Consider the following 27,948-nt stretch of genomic DNA (forward strand, 5'->3'; position numbering starts at 1 on the left):
CAACCCTCAGTGTCGCGCCAGTACCGGACCGGGGACCGGCCACGGGATCGCAACCCTCGGCGTTGCTCCCGCGCCTCGCTCAGCCAGTGAGCGGCCGGTCTGTATGTGGGATCTGAACCCTCGGCGGGAGCGCCACTGCACTTCCCAAGCGACGCACTATAGCAGCGCGCCACCGGGCCGGCCCATGCAAGACAATTTTTATGTGTAATATATATTTCTGTAGAATAGACAGTTCGATATAGAATTGCTGAATGAGAGACTATGCGCACTTTACATTTTGATAGATAATACAAAATAGGCATAATTATCACTCCCTTCAACAGTCTTTGCTTGGCATCTGGGATGCTGCCCTCTTGTTTTCCTCCTGCTATGGTTTAGATGTTTTTCCCTCCCAAAACTCATATTGAAATATGATTTCTAATGTGGAAATGTTGGAAGGTGGGGGCTAGTGGGAGGTGTTTGGGTCATGAGGGTTGATTCTTCATGAATAGATTAATGCTCTCCCTCTGGGGTAAGTGAATTGTCCTATTAGTTCCTGAGAGAGCTGGTTGTTAAAAAGAACCTGGCACTTCCCCCCCATCCTCTCTTTCTTTTGCTTCCTCTCTTGCCCTGTGATTTCTAGCACACATGTGCTCCCCTTCTACTTTCTGCTGTGAGTGGAAGCAGCCTGAGGCTCTCACCAGATGCAGCTGCCACAGAATCATGAGCGAACTAAATGACTTTTCTTTATAAATTACCCCATCTCAGGAATTCTATTTATGGCAGCACAAACAGGTGACTACTACTTTTTGGCTTCCTCTGCTGGTTCCTCCTCATCTCCCAACTGCTAAACATTGGAGTGCCCTACTGCTCATTCTTTGGACTTCTTCAGTTAGACTCAACTCTGTAGGAGATCTTATCCAGCTCCTTGGCTATCAGTAGTACTATGTATACACTGGTGACTCTTGAATTTATATTTTTAGCACTTATCATGTCCCTGAACTTCAGGCTTTTTTATCCAGCAACTTAATTGACATTACATTATCTACTAGGCATTGCAAGTGTACTTATTTTTACTAACATGCCCCTCTCCCCCGTAAATAATCAGTAAATAATTAGCTTCCAATTGCTCAGGACAAGAACCTGAAGTTACCCATGGCTCCTGTTTTTCTCTTACATCCAACATTTAATCAATTAGTAAATCCTAATAAGTCTATCTTCAAAATATATTCACAAGCAACCACACTTCTCACCACTTTCACTGCACTAACAGCCCAGGCTGCCATCATTTTTCACCTGGCTTATTTTAGTAGCTTCCTAATTAATGCCCATTTAGAATCTGGTCTCTAACAGCAGCTAGAATGATCCTTGTAAAATGTGAGTCCAGTTGCATAACTTTTTTGCTCAAAAGCCTCCAATGACTCTCAATTTTAGTCAGAGTAAAATCCAAAGCATTGACCAGGCTTCCAAGACCTTAAATGGTTCCCATCCCCTTTCCTCTCTATATCTTCTACCATTCTCCTGCTACTTCACTCTGCTCCAGCCATACTAATATCTCTGCTGTTTCCACCTGGGGCCTTGGAACTTCTCCTTTCCCACTGTCTAGTGTGTTCTTCCCATTAGATAGCTTCATGACTTTCTCTCATACTTCCTTCAGATCTTTGCTCAAATGTCACCTTATCAATGAGGTCCCACCTGCCCACTTTACATAAAATGGCATCTTCCCAACTCTATCGCTTTCAGTCCCCCTTACCCTGATTTACTTATTTTTATTGTACTTTCTTGCTCTACATATCTAGATATTTGTTGTTTATCTTCTCCATCCTATACCTTGCCCCCCAGAATGCAAGCTCAGCTCCCCAAGGGTAAGAACTTTTGTCTGTTTTGTTCACTGTTGAATTCTTAGGGCCTAGTGCAGCACATTGCATGAAGTAGGTGCTCAATAATATTTATTCAGTGAATGAATGAATGAGAAAATGGACAATATCTCCCTTCAAATAGACCGTATCAATTTATACTCCTATCAGAAAGTATATGAGTGTACCCATTTTCTCTTTTGCTGTATAAAATTGGACATTACTGGGCCGGCCTGGTGGCGCACTGGAGAGTGCGCCACTTGGGAGTGCGGTGGCGCTCCCGCCGAGGGTTCGGATCCCATGTGGAGACAGTTCCCGCTCACTGGCTGAGCGCGGTGTGGGTGCAACACCGAGGGTTGCGATCCTGTTGCCGGTCCCCGGTATGGGCGCGACACCGAGGGTTGCGATCCCATTACCAGTCAGTAAAAAAAAAAAAAAAAAAAAAAAAAGGAAAAAAAAAATAAATAAAATTGGACATTACTGATTTTTAATATTAAGAAATGTTTCTCATTCTAAAAGTTGAAAAATGATATATTATTTTGATTTGCATTTTCCTCATTACTACTGATGATGGGCATATTTCATATATTTATTGGCCATTGGTAATTTCTTCTAGGAATTTCTTGTTTATGTGCTTTGTCTGTGAGTTGTTTATCTTTTTTTGTTTAGTTTTTACTGTGAGTTGTTTATCTTTTTAATGTTGATTTGTAAGAGTAACATATATTATAACCATAATCCTTAATTTCCTATACGTATTGCAAATGTTTTTTCCTAATCTGTCACTTCCCATCTAACTTTGTTGACAGTAGCATTTGTCATACAGGAGTTTTTAATTTTTAATGAATCTGCTGATCTTTTGCTTTATGGCTCTGGGTTCGTGTTTTGCTCAGGAAATGCTTTCCAACTTCCAAATTATAAAAATATTGTCTTGTATTTTCTTTTAGACCTTTATTATTTTTTTTTTTATATTTAGGGCTTTAGCCCATCTGGAATTTATTTTGGGAGATTGTGTGATGTGGTAATGTAGTTGTTTATTTTATTTAAAGGGGAGCTGATTGATTTCATATTGACTACTGACTCATCCATTCTTGCATCTCTGATCCAAAATTCCCTCTTTATCATACCTTAAATTCTGACATGTAAATGGGTCTATTTCTGAACTGTGTATTCTAGTCTCCTGATTTATTTTTTTCTCTATAACAGTAACATAAGTTTTAATTATTACTCTGTTATCTCCTTTAGTTGACTCTGATATCTAATAATCCTAGCCATTCCTTATTCTTTTTTTAAAAAAAAAAATTGCCTTTAGTCTTGTGCATTTTCTTTTTCAGATAAATTTTAAAATCATTTTACAAGTTTCATAAAAAACTTGTTGGAATTTTTTTCACGTCCTGCAGTAAAGTTGTAGAAATTTCTTGATATAATTATAGGTATTTTTTTATGTGTTTGACAATTCTTGTTCATTCTGGGAATGATGTAATTTACTTTTATAATTTTAGTTGGTTATTGCTACAGTTGTAAAAGTTATTAATTTACATATGTTTATCTTTTCCTGGCCACTCTCTGGAACTCTCTTATTTATTCTATTAGTTTTTCAGTTGATTCTCTTAGATTATTTAGGTAAACAAATTATTTGCAATTTTATCTTTCCTTTTATAATATTTAGATTTCATTTGTTTTTTATTTTTAATTGTATTCTAGTATAATGTTGAATTGTACTCATTGTAGTGAGCATTCTTCTATTCCTTTGCATTAATGGAAATGTTTATAATATTTAATCATTAAGTACATCTGCTATAATTTTTTATTAGATTTTTAAAAATCAAGTTAGAGATGTGTCTTGTATTTGTAGTTTTCTTAATAGCTTTTTAAAATGAAACATTGGGTCTGAGTGCTGAATTTTATTGAATGCTTTTCTAATATCTTTCAAGGTAATCATATGAATTTTTCCCTTTAACTTATTACGGTAGTGATTACATTGACATATTTCTTAATGTTGAATCATCCTTGTATTTCTGTTATAAATCTTACCTGGTCATGCTGCTTTATGCATTTATATGCTTCTAGATTCAATTTGATATTATCTCATTTAAGAATTTTTGTTTGATACTTTTCTCTCATTCTTAAATACCGTTTTCATTTTTCTTTCTTTTTAGTCTATTGCTAATAGTAAAATTTCTTTTGGTTGCCAGCAATGGACTCTGGCTAACCTAAGCAAAAATAGGTTTATTTTCAGGATATGCAGTATCCTAGCCTGAGTTTCCTCTAGAACCTGAGATAAAGTTTTTTGGGACGATATATATTTTGGAAAGTGATCTCATGAAGAAAGGATACAGGACAGGGTGAGTAAAGCAGAGAAGGAAGAAAGGTCACTACTAAGATGTGTTATTGAGTCCTACATTGCTTGGTTCTCCATTCTTCTAGAACCTTTTGAAGAGACTTATGAAATAAGGCAATCCATCCATGAGATGAAAATAGCATTTGTCCATTAGTTTCCTTTGCCCATTGGTCAACGGTGATCCCATAGTGTTTACTACCCATAATTCTGGATTGTACACATGTATGAGTGCAGATTGAGGGGTTCCACAACCAAAATGGAGTGTGGCACTGTGAGCGTTGACCAGTTGTACCTGTGCAAATGTAGTCAAAACCTCCGTGGAGTGGTTGCAGGAGCAGTGGCTAGAATAAAAGGTGGGGCTGAAAGGTTTTGAAATGGTGTGCAAGAAGTCCGATACACTGGGATTCTTCACAGTCTCGATATGAGTCCCCTGGGCCAGTTCTATCTTTTCAAACCCTGTTAAACAAGAGCTATGTTATAACATTGTTAACAAGCTTTTGTTGTTGCTGCCATACTTACTGTCTTCCAAAGTTGTGAAAGTTTAAGTTTTTCATGGAAAGCTACTGTTTTAGTAAATCCTAATGTCATTTAAAAATATATGTGTTTGACTGAATTTTTACTTTTTATTTCTATTATAATGATGTACTACCCCCTTCCCCACCCCATTTTATCTAAGATCTCTTCTAATTTAATTCCCAGAAAACAAGCATATCTCAAACTTTTGGAGAAAGTCATACTCAGAAAAAAAAGACAGTGATTTCTTTGTAATTAGGGATGGAGTTAGCAATATTGTTTATCCATGAACTACTTTATCTCTCTGCTTTGTCATAAAACTAGGGGGGAAGCAGGGAATTAAGAATAGAGAACTTGGAAGTAGTAATAAGATTTTTCCTCTGATAAACTAAAAGCAAATTCATTCAAAATAGATTGCAACTTAATTCATTTGTATAGATTTACTATAAAAATTGTAGAAATACTGTAAGAAAATAGAAATGAATAATCATCACCTTTGAAGACTTTCTTAAATTTTGAAGTGAAATAATAACACTTAAAATATTTGTAATCAAACTATAATCAAAATTAAAAGGTAAGTTTGTGTTAGGAAATATATATTAAAAAGTATCCCATGTGGAGACCGGTTCCCGCTCACTGGTTGAGCGTGGTGCGGGTGCAACACCGAGGGTTGTGATCCCGTTGCCGGTCAGTAAAAAAAGACAAAAAGGAAAAAAAAAAAAAGTATGACAGATAAAGATTAATATCTTTATTCTGTAGAAATTCAAATATATTATTAAAAACATTAATGTCCCAGTAGATAAATGTACATAAGTATATTGCATGAGCAGATAATTCACAAAAGAGGATATACAATTCATATTCCAGATATGTCTTGCTTTGTAATAAACTATTCTAAAACAAGCTCCATGAAACAGCAATTAATTTTGTTATAGCTCATGATTTTGTGGGTCAATATTTCATCTGGGCTTGGTTGGTGATTCTTCTGCTTCACATGGTGTTGCCTGAAGTCACTTGATAGCATTCACCTGGCAGCTGGGCTAGTTTGGAGGGCCCAAGACAACTTCACTTGCATGCCTGGTACTTAGAAGGATGGCTGTTAAGGGTGAACTAGAGTTCTACGTGGGTCAAGGGGCCTCTTCATGTGGTCTCTCCAGTAGGGTAATTGGAATTCTTACCTAGCTGCTCAATGCTCCAAGAGACCCAGCTGGACATGTCCACTACTATTCAAGCCTAGGACTGGAACTGGCATAGTGTCATTTCCCTTGTGTTTTATTGGTTGAAGTAGTCACAGGGTAGGCCATGTTAAAGAGGAGGGGAAATAAACCCTACCTCTTTTTTTTTTTTGTCTTTTTTCGTGTCCGGCAACAGATCGCAACCCTCAGTGTTGCGCCCGTACCGGACCGGGACCGGCAACGGGATCACAACCCTCGGTGTTGCGCCCACACCTCGCTCAGCCAGTGAGCGGGAACCGGTCTGTATGTGGGATCCGAACCCTTGGCGGGAACGCTGCTGCGCTCCCAAGCGGCGCACTGTAGCAGTGCGCCACCGGGCCGGCCCTAAACCCTACCTCTTGATGGGAGGAGTGTCAAAGAATGTGTAGTCATCCTTAATCTGGTACAATTCTTAATAAAAGAGATACCAAATAGACTCAACATTGAAATACAATTTTTCACACATCAAGTTAGCAAAGAATAAAGACAAACACTATAGATTTATAAAACAACCACAATGGTAAAACCAGTTCTGCATGGGTGCAGTTAAACAGGCATTCTCATACATTACAGGTGGCATTGGAGGGCAGGCTTTGAAAAAATCTTTGCAATATATATCAGAAACTTAAAAAATATCTATTAATATTTGACTCAAAAATCATACAGTTTTAGGCCGGCCCGTGGCTCACTCGGTAGAGTGCGGTGCTGATAACACCAAGGCCACGGGTTTGGATCCTATATAGGGATGGCCGGTTTGCTCACTGGCTGAGCGTGGTGCTGACAACACCAAGCCAGGGGTTGAGATCCCCTTAGCGGTCATCCTTTAAAAAAAAAAAAAAAAAAAATCATACAGTTTGAATTCTTTTTTTTTTTTTTTTTTTTTTTTTTTGGTCTTTTGTCTTTTTCCGTGTCTGGCAACGGATTGCAACCCTCAGTGTTGCGCCCGTACCGGACCGGGACCGGCAACGGGATCGCAACCCTTGGTGTTGCGCCCGCACCTCGCTCAGCCAGTGAGCGGGAACCGGTCTGTATGTGGGATCCGAACCCTCGGGCGGGAGCACCGCCGCGCTTCCCAAGCGGCGCACTATCCAGTGCGCCACCGGGCCGGCCCGATACAGTTTGAATTCTGAGAGGAAAAATTTTATTCAAATTTGAATCAAATTTTTAACAATGGTGAATATACTTATTGTGGACTGTTATGACCACCCATATGCAATTTTATATAACCATTAAAGTGATATTCATAAAGTCTATGACACTGAAAAATCATATGACATAGCATCCTTATTTGAAAACAATAGCTTACAAAGTTGTATTTATAGTATGATTAAGACCAAGTTTAAACAATTTTATGCATAAAAAATGCACTAGAAGAAAATACACTACAATAGGGCTTGTCTTTGTGTAATTAAACTACACATTTTTTTTTCCACTGTGGTTTTATGTTGAAGAAAAAGCAGTTAGTGTGTTGTGACCCAATTCCATTTTAGAATACTTTCAGCATAGGCACTCAGAATAAAATGAATAAAAATACGTCCCTACATGATCTGACTGTATTAACTATTTTGCAGTTCCTCACATACACCAAACACATTTCTGCCACAGAACCTTTGCATTAGTCATTCTCTCTGTCTGGAAATTTTTTTTTTTGTCTTTTTTCATGACCGGCAACGGATCGCAACCCTCAGTGTCGTGCCCGTACCGGACCGGGACCGGCAACGGGATCGCAACCCTCGGTGTTGCCCCCGCTTCTCGCTCAGCCAGTGAGCGGCTGGTCCGTATGTGGGATCCGAACCCTCGGCGGGAGCGCCGCCGCGCTTCCCAAGCGGCGCACCGCAGCAGTGCGCCACCGGGCCGGCCCTCTGTCTGGAAATTTTTCCCCTTAGATTGCTGCCTGGTTTGCATGTTTATTTCATTTAAATCTTTGTTTTATTCAAATGAAAACACTTCTGAGAGGCTTTCTCTGATTATTTATGTAAAAAAAACTTTCCATACTTTTCCAATATCTGGTCTATCTATTTTAACCTTCAGGGCACTTATCTCAATGACATAAAATGTAATTTTTCCTATATTTATTGTCTGTCTTTTTTAGTTTTTCTCATGTTCTATGAGGGCAGATACTTTTTGTTGTTGTTTTCATTGTAAGAGTTATTACTTCCTAGAATTATATATTTTATTGTTTATGTGCTTATTTTTAGTCTCCCGTATCAGAATATAATCTTGCCAGGGCAAAGATTTTGTATGTCTTGCTCGCTGTGGCGTCACTAGTACACAGAACATAATGAGAATTCCACAACTATTTTTGGATGAATGAGTGAGTTTAGATGTCATATAAAAGAACTGTTTTTGAGATGTTTGTTACATATTTACCTTGACGTAGTGGTACCTCAAAACTGGTAACAAACACTGAGTAGTATTTTTAAGTGTAAGATATCCTAGAGTAATTGGGTAATAAATGTTTAAAATCCTCAAAGTTAAAATAGAAAAAGACTTCTAAAAGGAAATAAAAATACAAAAATGGGTCTAGTCATATAGTAAGTAAAATATATTTATTTTTACTAATGCTTATTAGAAATGAGAAAATAAAGCTAAATTGCTCTTAGGTTAATTAGCTCCAGAAATCCTTGAAATGCTCAGAACTGGATAAAATACAAAATGTTAGGACTCCCATTATATAGTTTTTAGGCCACTTAATGTCCCACAGCTACCAATGCTCTATTTATTTTTTCAGTATTTTTTCCTTTCTGTGTTTCATTTCAGATAGTTTCTATTGCTATGTCTTCGAGTTCACTAAACTTTTTTTCTGCAGTTTCTAATCTGCTGTTAATCTTATTCAGTGTATTTTTCAGTTCACATATTGCATTTTTTAATCTTTAGAAGTTTGATTTGGATCTTTTTTATATCTTCCATTTCTTTGCTCATTCTTCTCATGCTTTCTTCTACTTTCTGAGACATATAGAATATATTCATAATCTCTGTCTTCATGTCCTTGTCTCTAATTATATCATCTGCATATTTGTGGGTCTGCTTCTACTGACTGTTTTTTCTTCTGGTTGTAGTCATATTTCCTGTTTCTTTGCATGCCTAGTAATTTTTTATTGGATGCCAAATGTGTGTGCTGGATTTTTTCTTTTTCTTTAAATATTTCAGGCTTTTTCTGGAATGCAGTTAAGATTCTTGGTATAAGTTTGTTTCTTTCAAGGACTATTTTTAAAATTTGTTAGGGTAGGTCCTGAATAGCCTTTATAAACTAGGTCTAATTTGGATCACCACTAAGGCATTTCCTTTCTAATGATGCTACTCATTGCTGTGCATGTTAGGATATTTTTCCACTCTGGCTGGTGTGAATATGAACTATTCCTGGCTCTATGTGGGTTCTGAGGATTGTTCTGCCTACTTCTTTTCACTATTTCTTGCCAGCAACCAATAGTTTCCTCACATGCATGTGCAGATTACTACTCAAAGGTTCAAGGGTGCTCCTCTGAGGATCTCCAGAATTCTTTCTCTCTGTACCTCTTTTGTGCTCTGCCCCGTAGGTTTTTATTGCTCTGTTTTCCCAAGCTCTGAATTCTGTCTCCTCAACTCAGTGATATTGGGGGCTCTATTTGGATTCCCCCTCCCTGTGCTATGGCCTAGAAACTTTCTCCAGGCAGTGAGTTTGGACACTTGTTATTTCCCTTTTCTCAGAGATCACTGTCCAGCCTTCCTGTGTCCAATGTCTGAAAACCCCTACTTTATATTTTTTTGTTTGGTTTTTTAGTTGTTAAGGTGGAAGAGTAAATCTAGTCTCTGTTACTCTATCATAGCTCGTAGGCCAAAGAAACACCAAAGAATGCAAAAATTCTTGAAGGATACCAGTGCATTCCCCCATTTATGTGAAATATAAATTTAATAGATACAAATTTTAGGCTAAGATGTTATTACATATATGGCCATCAGTTTAATTGGTCTGTTTCCAACCCTAAAATTAGGACCATAGCAGTGGGAAAATATTCTAAACTCATAGAAATGGAGAGCAGGTATTCAAGGAAGACTCCCTTAGGTTTGTGGGCTGAGATGGTATACTCTTGTCCCTTCTGCTGTTGCATTGTGCTGGCTTAGCTTTCATGAAGCTGCTGCCTTGATGCAGAGGCAACGGTTTCCTCCTCCTTCTGCAACTTATTAATGCCAAGCTATGGGAAGCAGGAGTTCTGATAGATGATACAGAAAGAGAGGGAATTTAGTGTAAGAGCTTTCGACATTCACAGGCTTGGAATGGAAATAACTAGGACGGCAGAGATTGTGACTCATTCTGGGAAATATGTCAAGAAATTTTAGTTACATTAATAAAAAAGGCTGAGTGGGTTGCATCCTCCCTTTCTCCTTCCTTCTCTTCCCTCTTTGTCTCTCCTCTCTGCTGACTGAGTGAGTTTGCCACATGTCTGGTACAGATCCAAGTAGTGAATATTGAATGCTCTTTTTGGCAAGCAGAATGACCTCAGTAAAGTCTTCAATCTCACATTATCCAGGCTCCATGGATTAAAAACCAGTGATTATACTACCATGCAGCCTTCTCTAAAAGCTGTCGGTACCCTCTGCCCCATTCTTAGCCTAAGCCAAGGTTTCCAGCAAGAGCCCTGAGAATCTGGCCAAGTGTCCTCATCCTCAGGCTGGAATGGCTGAAACACTGTCCATCCACTCTGTCCTACCTCGGCTGTGTTCCTGGGCAGGCTGTCTCTGTGGTAGGTATGGCAGCTGTAGGACTGCCTTTCTTCCACCACTTTCTGCTTCTCCATAGTGTCCCCCCAAATTCATGTTCACCCATAACTTATGAATGTGATCTTACTTGCAAATAGGGTCTTTGCAGACATAATCAAGTTAAGACAAAGTCATACTGGATTAGGGTGAGTCCTAAATATAGTATGACTGGTTTCCTTATAAGAAGAGGGAAATTTAAGCCCAGAGACACAGAAACACAGGGGAGAAGACCATGTGAAGACAGAGGTGGAGATTGGAATAATGTGTTAACAAGTTGGCAACAACCAGAAGCTAAGAAGAGTCAAGGAAGGAGAGCATGGCCTTGCTAACACCTTGATTTCAGATTTCTGGCCTCCAGAACTGGGAGAGAATAAATTTGTGCTGTTTCAAGACGCCCAGTTTGTGGTTCTTTGTACAGCACCCATCCCAAGGAGGACTTTCTTACTTCCCTTGTCCTCCCCACCCTGTAGCAGGATCCTTCTCTGAGGAGTTAAACTGCTTAAGCTCAGGCACCTTTCATTTCACTAAAAACTGGGAAAGTTAATAAATTATTCATACTGCTTTTTGGGGATAGTGCTTTGAAATCAAAGTAAAAACTTGCTACCCTGATAATTTTTCTACCATTGGTATATCAAATTTATTTCAATTTAATAAAGTACAAAACTACTTTAGTCTCTTACTTCTCTTGAGTAATTCTCTTGTAATAGCCAATGGTTTAAAAAGCAATAATTTATTTATGAAAGAAATAAGATTTGGAGTAATTTTAAACCCCGAAATCATGATGGGGAAGGTCATCAGTATGTTTTTTTCTTATTTTATTTACGATATTGGAAAAGCAAAACTAAACCTGTGAGAGCATTTCAATGAGAGAAAACAGACAAAATATGGTAAAATCTCTACAAACCTAAATTGGAAGGAGGAATAAGGAGAGAAAAAAACCTAGTTTTTCTATAGCAGGTCCTCCACCTCGCCTCCAATCAGTTATATCATCCCTTGGCCATTCCTCTGGCACAAATAAGCAGGAACACTCTGGGAGCCAAAACCAAACAGTTTAATATCATAACAAGTATGAGGGCACACACGGAGGTCCCACTTCTATGAACTGAAAATTGAAAACTCAAAATGGGCAAGTTGGAAAACCTGAAAACAAAACGTTATTAAAAAATGAAAGAGGGAAAAGAAAATGCTTAATGGTGAAAACTGACATTGTAGAGATATCTGTTCGAAGTGTAGGATATCTGAACTAGTGTGTTTTAAACTTATTTTGATGCTTTGGCTCCAAGAAGGGGAAGGAATTTAGCATTATTTGAACTTTAATCATTCTTTAGAAAAGTGTGAGATAAGTGGGCTGAGGAAGTATACAAGGGGGTCTTCAAAAAGTTCCTGGAAAGATCTGTTTTATCATTCAATTCCATTTTTTCATGAGCTCTCTGAAGCACCCTTGTATGTAAACATATGTGCATGTGTGCTTCCCCCAAGATAAGGTCACCAAATTGCTCTCATTAACCTTTTCTGGCCTGACAGGTGGCTGACTTTCTTCTGCTACTTATTCCTTGAGGTGGCTGTTCTTGCTGTGATTTGACCTGCATCAGGGGAATGGGAAGAGTGGTGTTCTACTGCTCTTCTAGAAGTCAGGAAGGGGCTGGTGGTGAAAAGAAGGGGGACTTGGTAGGTCTGAGAGTCCTGCCAGGAAAAGGGAGGAGGAATACTGTACAAAAACTAAACTCTTACACAAATGAGCACAGTGCTGGTGTTCTCAGCATGTCTTTATTGAATGAAATTGAAAATTGAAAGCCCTAAGTGGCATCAAATAATGTCTACTTGAAAAACAAAGCGAAGGTGAGCTATAATTAGGTAGTAACCTACGAAAGAAGTATTGGCCTCATTTTGGTTTTTCTATGCACTTATAAATATATGTACACATTTACGAGTATACGTATATGTGCATAAGTGGGATCATGGTTCTGTAACTTACTTTTTCCAACTAACATCACATCATTGGCGTCTTTCTTTGTAAGCAAATACAGTTACCTCATTATTTTTATTCTTTTTTTTTGTGTGTGTGTGGCTGGCCAGTATGGGGAAATGAACCCTCATTATTTCTGATCGCTATGTAGTATTCCATTGTATGGATGATTTTAATTTGTTTAATGGAACGCCTATTGATGATGAATAATCCCTTAGTTATTCTTATGGTTACCCCTATAACTTTACAAGATATACTTCTGATTCCTGACTTCTCATCTTTGGACAATAACTATTGATTCTTGCTATGACAGGTGAGGAATTTAGTGTACTTATACTACCTCCCGCCTTCCTTCCTGTTTTTCCTTCTGATTTTTTGATTAATTATATCATTATTTTTACATCATCAAGATTTGCAATATTTATGTTCTGTTCAGTAACTGTAATTTAGACCTCTGTACTTTGTTTATACGTTGATCAGAAATTTAAACCTAACAAAAGTATGTAATGAGTTTGCTTATGTTCACTGGAAAATTAAGTATTGTGGTAGAAGGCAGGATAACCCTCTGTCACACTACTGCTAGACAGAGACTATTTCAAGTCAGAATCCTACAAATTCTCTTTTAGTTTTATAGCATTACCACAATAAGAAAGATCTTTTAAACTGTGCAGAGGTAGAGAACCTCCAATCAAGAACCAAAGATCACACAAATAAAAGCAATAATTGTGGGTTATATCATGCAGATGGTGAAGCAAGGGAATATAAGCCTCTATTGGACTGAACACATCCAGAAGACTTCTTTCCCACAAAGACAGGCCCAGCTTCCTCAGGTGAAGCTTATTATCTGAGGTATATTTCCAGCTCTCTGACCTGGAAAGTTCTGAGGTATGGCTGACTACTTAATTAATGACTGTGCTTACTAAACACACAAATACTTCAGGACCAGGGGAAAGTTAGAGACATGCAAAGTTCTTTTTCAAAGGTGAAATATATTATATCCTTATTTTCTTTCACTGGTGAATTTTTGGTTTCTTGAGCTGTTGGTCTTTTCAGTTTTTGTCTAAATGAGCCAGAGACCAGCAGTTACCCATGAATTACTTTGATCGGGTGTCAGGTTAAGGGCCAGTAGCTACACCAATTGTATGGCTAGGCATTTCGTAACTAAAGCCAAAACGTTTCATTATTTTAGTTACACTAAGTTTTCCATTTGTATTGTCAGGGCTAGGGCTCACAGACCATTCAAACCTGTTGTACAGACTGGGTCACAGACCCCTCACATGCCTGGCTGGGTCATCAGACCCCTCACACACAGGTCCACACTAGGTAATTGGGAAAGATCCTGGGAGCCATTGGCAGGCAACACCAGCTCAGTCTTCAGTAGTAGCAGCAGCAGCAGCTTACAGCAGCAGAAGCAGCAGCGGTGGTGGCCTCTCGGGGCATATCAGGGGCACCAGCAGCAACATCCTTCAGCAGCAGTAGTGGTCTCCCCGTAGCCCCGCTAGGGGCATCCTGGGGGCAAGGAGACCCCATGGATAAGAGCCATTCGTCCTTTATACTTAAGTCCATAACCCAGGACACCTGGGTGCACATACACAATTACATTAGACAATAGCCAAGGAACACCTGGGTGCACACGTGCATATTTACATCAAATGCTCAGCAAGATTCTGAACATCTGAGGGGCCTTGACCATTTTCCTATATTTTCCCAACACTGGATCTGGTCACTTTTCATATTAACTTGTCTTTTTACAGAACATTACCAGGGCATCAGAGTCAGCCATGGCCAGGATCCACACCTGCATTTGGAAGGTGTGACACTATCAGAAATTAAAACTGGTGTTACTGGGATTGGGTGGGTATTGGGGGTGGGCTTGGGATTGAGACAAATGAACACATTCAGAATTGTGTGTTCTGAAGGATCTTCTACATTCATCATAATTACTTTCCTACCATCTAACTTTGACTTTTTAAAAATGGGCAGATATTAGTTTAATGCCTGACCTATCCACTGTAAGCTTTGCTTCTCAGCAGCAGTTTTGACTTTGTTTTTTTTCATCCCCAAGGTTAATCAGTTTGGGGCAGCTATTGATAATATTGGTTTGATCTACAGTGGGAAAGAACAATGACTTGAGATCTGTGGTCTAGGTTTGGCCTATTCCTTAAGGCTCTACTGACCTTGGAGGCCTTGTTTGATAAGTGCCTGCAGTGCCTAGAAACTTTAGTTGTCTTCCTCCCTGCTGAACTTGCCAAGCCCTTCTGGCAGCTGATCATTCTGGGTGGTAAACTTGAGTTTAAGCCCCATATGCAATACTTCATTTCAAAGTAGGGCTGAGGCCCTTAGATAAACTAACTGTTTTCTTTTAGATAACAGCATTTTTCTAGAGAAGATCTTTAAAAGCTTACTAAAATTATGCATATGAGAGCAGTTATTCAGCTCTTTTCCCCATTTTTTAACTGGATTACTTGTTTTCTTACTGTTGAGTTGAATTCTTTGTGTATTCTGGATATTAATCCCTTGTTGGATGCATAGTTTGCAAATATTTTCTCCTATTCTGTAGATTGTCTTTTCACTTTGTTGACTGTTTCTTTTGCTGTGCAGAAGCTTTGTAGTTTGATATAATTCCATTTGTTTATTTTTTATTTTGTTGCCTGTGCTTTTGGGGTCATATTTATAGTCTTTACCTAGTCCTATATCCTGAAGTGTTTCCTCTCTGTTTTCTTTTAGGAGTTTTATAGTTTGTCTTATATATAAGTCTTTAATCCATTTTGATTTTGGTATATGGTGAGAGGTATGGGTCTAGTTTCATTTTTTTATATAAAGATTTACAGTTTTACCAACACCATTTATTGAAGAGTCAGTCTTTTCCCCAATGTATATTCTTGTTGCCTGGGCAAAGATTGGTTGGCTGTAAGTCTATAGGTGGGTTTCTGGGTTCTCTATTTTGTTTCATTGGTCTGGGGGGGGGGTGTCTCTTTTTATGCCAGTACCATGCTGTTTTGGTTGCTATAGCTTTGTAGTATAGTTTGAACTCAGGAAGTGTTATGCCTCTGGCTTTATTTTTTTTTGCTCAGGATAGCTTTGGCTGTTCGGGGTCTGTTGTTGTTCCAGATAAATATTAGGATTGTTTTTTCTGTTTCTGTGAAGAATGTTATTGGTATTTTGATGGGGATTGCATTGGCTCTGTAGATTGCTTTGGGTAGTATGAACATTTTCACAATGTTAATTCTTCCAATTCAAGAACATGGAATGTCTTTACATCTTTTTGTGTCCTCTTTCATTTATTTCAGTGGTGATTTGTAGTTCTCACTGTAGAGATCTTTTATCTCCTTGGTTAAATTGATTCCTAGGTATTTCATTTTTTTTGGTGACTATTTTAACTGGGCTTGCTTTCTTGATTTCTTTCTTTGCTAGTTTGTTACTGCAGTATAAAAACGCTACTAATTTTTGTGTGTTGATTTTATATACTGCAACTTTACTGAAATTATTTATCAGCTCTAGGAATTTTTTGATAGAGTCTTTAGGTTTTTCTGAATATAGGATCATGTTGTCTGCAAACAGGGATACATTGAATTTTCAAAAAAAAGAAAAGAGAGCAGAACTGTGATTATTAGAGGTGGGAAAGGGGGAGAGGAAGGGGGTTAGGGAGAAATCAGTTAAGGGTCACAAAGATTGATTACATTTTGCAAACATAAGTATAGTAGTTATCCTGATTTGATCACCACATATTGTACACATGTATTGATATTCAATTCTGTACCCCACAAATATATATAATCAATTGTTTCAGTAAAAAATACTATAAAAAAAAATATTCAGCAACAGAAGCCCTGTAATTATTTGGGTAGCTGTATTCCAGCAGGCATAACATAAGCTTACTAAGTGGCATAGCCCTATGACAGTTTGTGAGAAAGCAGACTCAAACATGTTCTGTTAGGAAATCATTAGATCTCCATCCAAAATGCAGTCAGCACTACAGGAGAAGACTTGCTTGTCTCTCTGGGGTTCTATGAGGCCTTCAGGACATTTTTCCCTAAGAGCTCAAGACTGGAGTCTACTGCCACAATGTGATGGCCTGGAGGCATGTGTGCAAAGGGCAGCCAATTGTTTGTATAGAATGAAGTGTTTATTTAGACACAGGATATTTATACATTAAAAAAGTCTCCTTTTTAATCCTCCCACCCTCCTTACCCAGAGCCTCATAGCTCACCACTGATACCAGGGTCTTGAGTGTCTTTCCATATATATTTAGTGCACACACAGCATATGCACTTATATTTAAACAAATGGTAGCATACGTATATACATACCGTTGTGCACTTTTTAATTTTTTTACTTAATGATCTATCTTGGTTATTCGATACCAATACGTATACAACTTCTTCATTATTTTTTGTGGCTGAATAGCATTCCATTATTTGGATATACCATAATTTATTTAACCAGTCCTTACTGATGCATTTAGGTTGTTTCCAATTTTATACTATTAAAACAATACTTAATATATATCATTGCATGGATTTTAATTCCTACACGTGTGACTATACTCATATCTGTAAGATAAATTCCTGGAAGTAGCATTTCTGGTTCCAAGGTATGTGCATTTTTAGTTTAGTTATTGCCAGCTTGTTTTTCAGAGATGTTATACTAATTTAAACCCCCCTGCCCCTGGCAATGTAGGAGAGTGCCTGCCTGTTTTAGTCATATCTTTGTCTACACAGTGTGTTTCATACTTTTTGATCTTTGCCAGCCTGATAGGTCAAAAATCTTATCACAGTTTTTAATTTGTAGTTATGTTATGGCTAACATTGCACATATTTTTATCCATGTGTATTTCCTCTTCAGTGAACTATCTATCTGTATATACTTAGTTTATTTACTTATTGGGCAGTTGATCTTTTTCTTACTGATTTGTTGGAACTATTTTTATTTTGAGAAAATTAAAGCTATTTGTATGTTTAGAAAATTAGTCCTATTCTATGATATGAGGTGCAAATCTTTTTTCACATTTTAATATTTATCTTTTGGCTTTTTAAAATTTATGGTGGTTTTTTTCCATGTAATAGATTTTATCAATCTTTTTGACTTCTGGTTTTTTATTATATTTTAAAAAGTCTTTATATTATAATAAATAAATTAATTAATAAATATAAAACTTTAAAAAATATAATAAAACAAACAAACAAGCAAACAAACAAACGAACAAATAAATAAATAAACTCTCTCCCAAGTGAGCTAACTGGCCATCCCTATATAGGGATCTGAACCCATGGCCTTGGTGTTATCAGCACCACACTCTCCCGAGTGAGCCACGAGCTGGCCCTAATATATTCTCCAATATTTTCATCTAGCCCGTTTATGGTATTGTTTTTCTCATTTAAATCTTTATTCTTTATTTTGGTATAAGGTAAAGGTCATTCTATTTAGATAACTGGGAGAGTTTTGGTTGTGAGGAAATGTTCTGTTTTTATTAGTGGTGTCTGGTTTATAGCACCTGGATATTTCCTATTAATTTCCCTTCTACAGTGACAAAATGAAGCAACCTGCTTTGTGGCGGATGAGCAGCAAGGTATCTTGATAGCTGAAGTATAGTTGGACATGGAGCAATCTTAAGTTACAAGATTAATGGCAGAGGACCAGGTCAAGGCTGGGCAAATTGCCAGAAGGTTGGGTTTGAAGCAGTAGTAAGGACCACTTAAAAGGCAGTCTCAGCTTGGCCAGATCTCCAAGATGAGTATCAACAGAGGTGATTTTAACATTTGGAGAACTCCAAGTGAGTGTTCCTGAAGGTCTTGAGTTGTTTGCGGCCTTTTCTCCTGAGGCATCTGTAGATTATTTGGTTGACTGCTCTTCTCTGAGTTCAAAAAGGAGGCTCTAATGAATTTAGTGCAGTGGTTCTTAACCATGGCTGCCCCACTAGAATCTGCAGGGAAGGTTGTGACTTAATTGGTCTGAGGTGAGGGCCCAGGAATAGCATTTTGAAAACTCCCCAGGTGATTCTAATGTGCAGCTAGGGCTGAGAACCATTGTTAATGCAATCAGTTTGCAATCTCTGAGTCAGGGATTGCAGTGCATGTTTCTCAGTGCTTCCAATTGTGCACATGAATCAACTGAGGATCCAGTTAAATACAGATTCAGGAGGCTGAGGTGGGGGGCTTGAGATTCTGCATGCTTAATAAGCTTTCAGCTAATGCTGAGGCTGCTGATCCCCAGACCACGCTTGAGTGGCTTCACCTTGTTACTCAAAGTGCAAAGCGCTGGCCTACACCGGGCCACGAGCATCAATAAGCTGTTTCTGCCACGGTCCTGCTCTGTGGCAGAATTTGCTTAGTGTACTTGAAAGAATGCTTGGGTCAAGAGACTGGCTCCCCACTTCCAGCTCTGCTCCTAATTAGCTGTAAGATAAGTTTCTTAGAAATGCTCAGTCCTTCACCCACTTATCTCTAAAATGAGAGGGTTGAACTGAGTAAACTGCAAGGTTCCCTTTGTTTTTTACATTCTCCCAGCTGGTCCAGAATGTTTTCAGACTATCTAGATCAGGTTGTATGTGTAACAGCAGTCTGTATTGTGTAGTTAAGACCCTGACTTCCCTCAAGAGCTGGGGCCTAGACCTTGAGTTTATGATCTGTTGGGGGAAATAAAACTAACAAATGTTAATAAAAATTAAAGAGGAGTTAAATGTTGAATTGTAAGTTATGGTAAATACAAAAAGAATGCAGGGAAGCTAGAGAGGAGTATTGATTGGAACAGTCAGGGGAAACTTCATTGCAAAGGGAAGATTTGAGTTGAATGTTGAGTATGGTGCTGGATGAACTGCAGAGCTGACTTAGGGTAGTGGTTCTCATGCTTGTATGTTTGCTTGTCTCTAAAAAGACATCTGTCAACAATGAAGACAAAACATATTTTTCTGCCCAAATTAAAACAGTATAGCAGAAAGACCTACTTCTGTGAAAGTAAGTGTTTGAAGGGAAATCAAAATGCTAACAACTTGCCATTTTCAATATTTAATTTTTTAAGGCTAATCTTGACTAAGAGATTGAGACTGAAGAGAAAATTCTCACTACCAAATATAGACTGGGTCAAAAACCCTTGTGCTCCTCCCTATAGATAGTAATAAATATTATTAGAAATGAACTAAGATGGAATTTGAAATTCCTTCAATTATTAGTAATTTTGAAAATGAAAAATGACATATATCTTTATCTTAACTCTTTGGAAAGAGACCAGATAATTTATTAGATTTTATAACATAGGTGCATAGGAGTATTTGACTCACCTCTTTTGATGTCAAAAGAGATGTATTTTGCATTCTAATTAGAGTTTTACTAAATTGTATTATCCCTTAAGAAAAGGTTATACGTCCACTGCTCAGGTATAGAAAAATACAAAATAGAACGATTACCCTCACTTGATGAGTTATATTTGGTACAGACAGTTTATCTCTAACTGTTCTTTGAATGTCCTCAGAGGTTTTTTTTTTGTTTTTTGTTTTTCCCTATGGCTAGTTCATTTTGAAATTGTGAACTGCAAGTACTTTTTCTTGAAAATACATACCATTATAGTTTTATTGTATTTGATAAATATTTTATATAATCAAGTATTGATTATCATAGTGAGGGTAACAATACAATACAGCAAAAATCTTGTAATTTTATACTATTGAACACAATACGTCATTTAACAGCAAGATTATTTTGGTTGCAAGAGACAGAAAACCTAACCCATTGGGTGAAGCAAAGGGATTTTTTGGGACCATGTAATGGAAAAATGTGAGTGTGGAACTACTTCAGGTAGCTTCAAGTATGGCTAGTGTAAATAGTGTAATCCGAATCTGGTCTATCTGCATCTCATGGCCTTGCTTTCCTCTGCATTTGTTTAATTACATGATGACTGCCAGGTTTTTTATCTTTCTGGTTCAAACCCAGTGGAAAAGAGAACAGCCCTCCCACACCCCCAAAACCAAATACTAAACTGCATCTCATTGGCCCTGAGTAGAGATCATCTGCCTTTCTGAATCCTTGTGCCAGCCACCAGGACTGACTGGCCAGCTCGGGGTCCTGTGCCCATCCCAGGGACTGAGAGGACCTGTCAACACTGACAGTGGAGAAGGGAATAATTCCTTAAAGGAAAACTGACTACTGTTCCAAAAGAAGGGGGAATGGATGCTTGATGTAAAACAGCAGCAGCAGCGACAAGTCACTACATATATCTTTCTCAGTTTAAGCCAATATTAAATTTACACTGTCTAAATACAAAGATTTCATTGGTAGAAGGCCATCACAGAGTGTGCTTTGTGGTTGGATGATGTAGAGCTGGAATTTAAAATAATAATTCCATGGACAAAACACATAACCTTAATGAAAGAATTAAAAATAATAGTATCGGATATTTGATAATTTACCTTAACAGTTCGTTTCCAAGGGATGCTGTAACAAAGTACCACACACTGGGTGACTTAAAATAGCAGAAATTTCTTTTCTTACAGTTTGGAGAAGTCTGAAATCAAGGTGTTGGCAGGTGTATTAGTCTGTTTCTGTCACTTATAATGGAATACTTGAAACTGGATAGTTTATAAAGAAACAGAATTTACTTCTTATAGTTTTGGAGGCTGGGAAGTTCATGGAATCCATCCAGTGAGGGCCTTCTTGGTGGGAACTCTACAGAGTCCCTTGGTGACAATGGTATCACATGGCGAGAAAGCAACTGAGCAAGAGAGCTCAACTGCTCACTCATTCTCCTTCTAAAGGCACCATAGCCATGCCCATGAGCACCTATTAAACCATCAATGGATTAATCCATTTATGAGGACCTAGTCCTCACAATCCAGTCATCTCTTAACAGCTCCATCTTTTAATTACCATAATTGGATTTCCTACCCTCTTAACTCTGTCAGAATGGAAATTAAGTTTTCAATACATGAACTTTGGGGGACACATTTAACCCATAGCTGCAGGGCCATGGTCCCTCTGAAGCCTCCAGGAAAGAATCCTTCCTTGCCTCCTCTAGCTTTTGGTGGCTGATGGCAATCCTTGGCATCCTTTAGCTTGTAAATGCACCACTTCAATCTCCATCTTCATGTGGCTTTCTCCCCTGTGTGTCTGTGTCACTGTATCCAAATTTCCCTCTTTTAAGATGATTATTTAACCACTTTTCTTTAGTTATTATTTTCATTTTGTTAAAATGTAAATGTTGGTATGAAAATTTGGTGGAGAATTTATATTCATTGGCTGTGAGTATGCTCGTGCACGGGGAGGTATTCTTGCATATGATTTTATTGAATTTAAACAAGTTTTGCCTTAAAAAAGTGGAACTGACTACAATTAGATGAACATCATTCATTAGTGTATTTAAGAGAAAGTACAAGAAACAAGAGAGAAATACAACTGATGAAGGGCTTGGAAACCATATCTTGTAAGGAATATTTGAAAATGGTAGTAATTTTATTCAACTCTTTGAAGAACAGCTCTGTGGAAAAGGGATTAGACTCCATAGGGTAGAACTAGATCTCATTTCAATGCAATATGACAAAAGTTTCTCAATGTACAATGCACCAAAATGGAAGTGGCTGTGTGTAAAGGAATAAAAAGTGCAGGTTCCTGGAAGTGCTCAGGCAGATACTGCATAATTACCTCCCTGAGACATTTTCTTAGAGATTTTGCCTTGAAAAAGAAATTGAAATGTAAGATCTCTTCCAGCTTCAAGATCTGTTGCAAATCCTCCTAAGATCTTTTTCTATGTAAATGTCTTAAAAATCAATTTTAATTATGTGACAAGATATTTCTATAAGCTTAAATGCTTTTTAATAGCTGGCAAGCTAAAGTTACTCTCTATGACCTTGGTGCTATGGACTAGTCAGGGAAAAAAACGTGGGAGAGGATTTAATTTAGGAGAAAGTGGAATATCATTAATAAATGAGAAAGGTAGGAGGAGACTAAAGCTTCTATTTATTGAGTGTCTACTATGTGCAGGGTGTATTGGACTAGTCTCTTTATCCATGTCATCTTATTTCATTTAATACAACTAGTTTCTCATTGTTCGTTTTAGGATTTATGAGAAGTAGCTCTTAGAATGGTGAATTCTTAAAATAATTGGCATTTTCTTTTGTATTCTTTGGTGATGGAACGCAGGACTGTTCTGATGGCTACATGTACAAAACACACTTTCAAGTTAAAAATGGGACTGTGGCGTCACATCCAGGAACATCTGCCTGTGTACAGACTTGTCCTTCCATGGAGGTGAGTAGTTTAATGCATCATGTTCTTTTCAGTTTTTGTGAAGTATAAATTAAAATATATATTTAGAAAATTAACTGCCGTTGGATCCTCGGACTGTTGTAGGGGCAGAAGGAGGTATTTTCTTTTATAATATTGAAAGTAAAAATTGTGGTACAGTTAAGGTCCACATTTTTCTCTAGGGACATCCCCTCAGGATAATACAGACCTATTCCTAGGCTGCTTAATACTTGACTGGAGACCTTTTTGCCTGATCTGCCTTTAACCCTTTTCTGCTATCCCCTTAAAAATATGCTGGATCTGGGTCTCATCCCTTAGTGTACTTTAGCCTTGACTTGAAAACCTTGCTAAGTTAAATTTTATTAAAGTGCTAATAGCTTAATGGTTTTCTGGGATTTTTTTCAATTTTTTAAAATCAAAATGCAAATAGCCTTATTGTAGTTCTTATTGTTAAACAATTGTATGTATTCATTGTAAAAATAAACAATAGAGAAATGTATTTCCCCCCCTCCCATATCGGAGACAGTAATTGAAAGATTACATACATATACAAGCATATACATGTATACATATAAGGCTGGTTTTCTTTTTTTCTCTTCTTTTTAGTAACTTTTGTTCCTATTCACTCTCTTCAATGATTTGCCTTAAAAGTATATATTTTTTATTTCTCTTTCTTAGTACTCCTTAGACTTATATATATGGTGTTTAAAGCCAGATTGTTTTCTTAGACTGTAACCCCCATGGAGGTAGGATGACTCAATAAATATCTATTGTTTTACTAAATCTTCAGATTTGATTACCCTTAGAATCAGCTCACTTGAAGGATCAGATACTTCTATATTTTGATATAAGCTGGGTTTTCAAGTGAACCACTTAGAATTGATTGAATTCTGAAAGAGTTTAGTTTCCACTAGATATTAACATGTTTTTTTCACCATTTACATAGAAAAATTAACAATGTTTAAGAAGAGAGATCTGCAATGAGTTTTTAGTAATGTTTGTAAGAATTGTCACAGGAACGGAATCTGACGATAAGCCCTTCATTGTCTAGTCAGTCAACTCCAGTGTTTTATTTTTTTTTATTTGATAATTCATAGTATATTTAGACCGCCTAACTTACTTAGGTTATAAAATAATCTTTCTACATTTTTTCCTAAGTTAATTGTGTATGTAGGCAGTTGGAGAACCATACCTAAGCAACGTGGATGTATGAGTGAGTAGATATCAAGCATGAGTGAAGGGCTTTGGTGGAGTTAGAGAGCACTTCTGTTTGTTTAGTTCCCAGCAATATTTTTGTCAAGGACTTTAATAGATTCTCTTTCAACAAACATTTGTGTCAGCATAATGCCTTCAAGTATTAACATTTTAACTCTCACAAAATAATACTTAACAATGGTAATTTATTGTGTCCTTATCTTGTGCCAGTTTATCTTACTAGTTACTTTATTATGTTATTTAATCCTCATAAAAACCCTGTGACAATAGATACTAATATGGCTAACTGATGGATAATGCTAGTGAAGGTGGATGAAAATAGTTGATAATACTAATAATAACCATAACAACATTCACAGTAGTAAAGACAGTAGCCTAAGTTTATTGAGCACTTTGAGCACTAATCTAAGTGATTTGCATGTATTAATTCATTTCATCTTATGATAGGGATACCTATATTATCTTCATTTTACATATAAGGTACTGAGACACAGGTTAAGAAGCTTGCCTAAGGACAATAGCTAAGAAGTTATTAAATTTGACAACAAAACTCATGCTCTTAACCATTGTAACAGTAATGGTTATTACTTCATTGGACATGAGAATCACCTGGAGAGCTTGTTAAAACAAATTACTGGGCCCCACCCCCAGGGTTTTTGATTTGGTAGGTCTGGAGTGAGGCCTGAGATTTTGCAGTTCTAACAAGTTCCCCGGGGTTGCTGATTTTGCTGGTCCCAGGACCACATTTTGAGAATCACTGCCCTACTTGATAACAGAATGCATAGCATAAAAGAGATGCTGCACAGCTGAGATGGTTATTTAATATGATGCACTCCAGAGTCCATATTGCAACAGTCCTGATGGGATGAAAGATGTCTTGGGTTGGGTTCACCAGAAGCTGAGCCTGAACTGGAGATTCCTGTTCAAGTGATTTATTAAGGATGTGCTCTTAGGTGAAAGGAGTGGGGAAAGCAGGACAGAGAAAGGGTATAAAAGCTATGGAAGAGTGTGGTTTCAGCTAGAGACTAATGTTAGTCTGATCCCCTGTGAGGCTCCAGAGCATAAACCTGTATAGTTAGGGCAGCTGTCAGAATCCTGCCAACGTAGCCAACTGTATTGCTAGGGCTAGAGCTAGGGCCTGCAGACCCTTCAAACCCATTGTGCAGACTGGGTTACAGACCCCTCACATGCCAGGGTGGGTCACCAGACCCCTCATATGCCTGGCTATGTGTAAAGCTAGGGCTAGGGCTAACAGACTCTTCAAACCCATTGTACAGACTGGGTCACAAATCCTCCACATGCAGGTCTATGAGCTAGGTAATAGGAAAAGGTCCTAGGAGCCGTGGATAAAAAAATTAATAGGCTTTATTCAGAGCTAGGAGCAGCTGCCCTAGTGGCTTCCTGGAGTGTCCCCAGAAGCGCCACGTATCAGAGCTGTTAGTCCTTTATGCTTAAGTCCATAACCCAAAACACCTGGGCGCACATGTGCAATTACATTAGACAATAACAAGGAACACCTGGGCACACATACATATTTTCATCAAATGTTTGGCAAGATTCTGAACATCTGAGGGGACCTGACTATTTCTCTATATTTTCCCAGCACTATGTAACCATACCCCTCATATGCCTGGTGGGGTCACCAGACCCCTCATATGCCTGGTGGGGTCACCAGACCCCTCACATGCAGGTCCACAAATTAGGTAATTGAGAAGTATCCCAGGAGCTGTTGGCAGATGACACAAGCTCAGTCCTCAGCTTCCTCAGCAGCAGCAGCCTCCTCCCTGTGAACCCCCACCCCCCCACTCTGGGGGGCAGCCAGGGGGTGGGGGACACTGGATCAGAGCCACTTGTCTTTTATACTTAAGTCTGATAACTCAGGAACACCTGGGTGGATTCAGACAACCCAGGAACACCTGAATGACCACATGCATCTGCAGACAATAGCCAAAGAACATCTGGGTGCACATGCACAGTTATCATTGCATCAAATGTTCAGTAAGATTCTGAACAACTGAGGGGCCCTGACCAGTTTCCTATATTTTCCCTATGAAACCGTACTACAGAATTAGTCTCACATTGTGCCATTGGGGCTGGCCTTTTGTATTCTTTGACAGTTATTGGCTTGTCTATCAGTCATTAGTTGAAGTACAGGTGGACAAAGCTTCCCAAGCCAGGTGGCTCTAGTTTTACTGAGTAATTCTCCAGAGAAGGGGCTGCTATGAGTTATCAGCCAACAATCCCAATGGCTGGGTGCTGCATTTTTTTACTCTCATTCTCCAAGTTTTCCAGAGCCCACCTGATGTATGATATTTCAAGAAATTGAATGCAAAGCAGATACAAGAACACAGCTGTCTTCTATTAAGCCAGACATTAAAAAGATTTGCAAAAATGTAAAAAATGCCACTTTTTTCACTAATTTATTTTGTTTTGGAAGCTGTGTTTATTTGTCATAGAAACATGCTACTATATTAAGAATTATTGAGTTAATTAATAAATAAAAATTTTTCAGTTTTAATTTCTAATACTGTAATAGTGATAGATATAACTCTCTTAAGTAAAAGCTCATTGAGATCCTCAATGAATTTTTAAAGTGTAATGGATCCTGAGACCAAAAAGTATAAAGTATCCTAAGACCATTCATCTAGATCAAGGATATGTACATGTGAAGAATACTGATAACTAATATAAATAATAAATCAATACGTAATAGTTAAAAAATAAATCATAAGTAGAATTCATTCATGGGGAGGAGCATGCCAATTGCAATGGATGTACTTGAAAACATATTACTACGAGGAATGTTTGGAGGCTCTGGGATGTTAAAGTAGAACTAAAGACCTAGGAAGTCAGTTGCCTTCAGATATCTAGAAAGCTTTGCTGTGGAAGAGAGAGTAGACTTACTTTGCTTGTTTCCAAGGATGGGGCTAGTTCCAGTGTCTGGAAATTATTCTAGACAAATCTCTGTAGTGTTTAGAGTTGCCTAACTTGCAAAGCTGTGAGCTTCTCCCATGTAGTGGAGATGTTCAGCCACAGAGTGGATCACCGTCTCTCTGGACGAGTGGTTACAGACTAAAATGCTCAGATGCTTAAAGCAGACAGGCAGATGATGCAAAAGTGAAGGGCCATTTGGAAGTAGTGGGAGCTGGGGTGAAGCGGAGACAGCGTGCCTCCTCCAAAGGGGTAGCGACATGCAGCCCCACATGAATTTTCAAGAGAAGGCAGAAATCTGGATTTTTGTTTGTTGTCTTAATTAAAAAAGAAAAAAATTCTGTGCAGGCCAAGTAGACTATATCTACAGACTGCAAATTGTCTTCATGCCACCAGTTTATTACCTTGGGTCTAAAATATTTCAGAAAGGATTACTGCGTTGTGTGGAAGACTGAGTTGGGGACCTCTAAATTCTACTTATTTATTTTTTTTGGTGGCTGGCTGGTAGGAGGATCTGAACCCTTGACCTTGGTGTTACCAGCACCATACTATCCCAGGTGGGCTAACCGGCCAGCCCTTAAATTCTCTTTAGAATGTAGTGACCAACAGTTTCCTATGTATATAGTACATTAACTATTGAAAGTTGATCAAAAGGATGCTTCTGTTAATAGTAGTTTAAATTAAAAAAATTTTTTTTTTATTTTGGCCTTTTATGAAGTGGGAAATAAACTCACTTCCTTGTTCTATCCTGAGCCAGCTTTGACTGTAGGAAGATAGCTGGATTAGTGATTTTTATGCCTGTGAGATTATCTACAGTGGTATGTAGATAATAATAGAACTTAAAAAATCAAAGCTAAATATAATGGAAAGTGAAGTCATTTGTGAAAATTGTAATGTCTACCTTCTTTAGATTTTCTAAATATAATTCTTCCTAAAATATAATTATAAATGATAGTTAAAAAAATGA

At 37.9% G+C, this 27,948-nt stretch overlaps 1 protein-coding gene across 1 annotated transcript in view; it reads left to right on the forward strand.

The window, feature by feature from the left end:
- The window catches only part of ATG10 (autophagy related 10), a gene marked incomplete at its 3' end in the record, with an annotated part of 163,450 nt that overhangs the window by 27,058 nt on the left and 108,444 nt on the right, over positions 1-27,948 (forward strand). Inside the window, exon 2 of the mRNA XM_008575757.1 lies at positions 22,731-22,838. Coding sequence (XP_008573979.1) covers positions 22,731-22,838 — 108 coding nt within the window. The remainder of the gene's footprint in view (positions 1-22,730; positions 22,839-27,948) is intronic.

The sequence above is a fragment of the Galeopterus variegatus genome, unplaced genomic scaffold, assembly GCF_000696425.1.
Source record: "Galeopterus variegatus unplaced genomic scaffold, G_variegatus-3.0.2 Scaffold1233, whole genome shotgun sequence".
In the NCBI taxonomy this organism is placed as follows: Eukaryota; Metazoa; Chordata; class Mammalia; order Dermoptera; family Cynocephalidae; genus Galeopterus; species Galeopterus variegatus.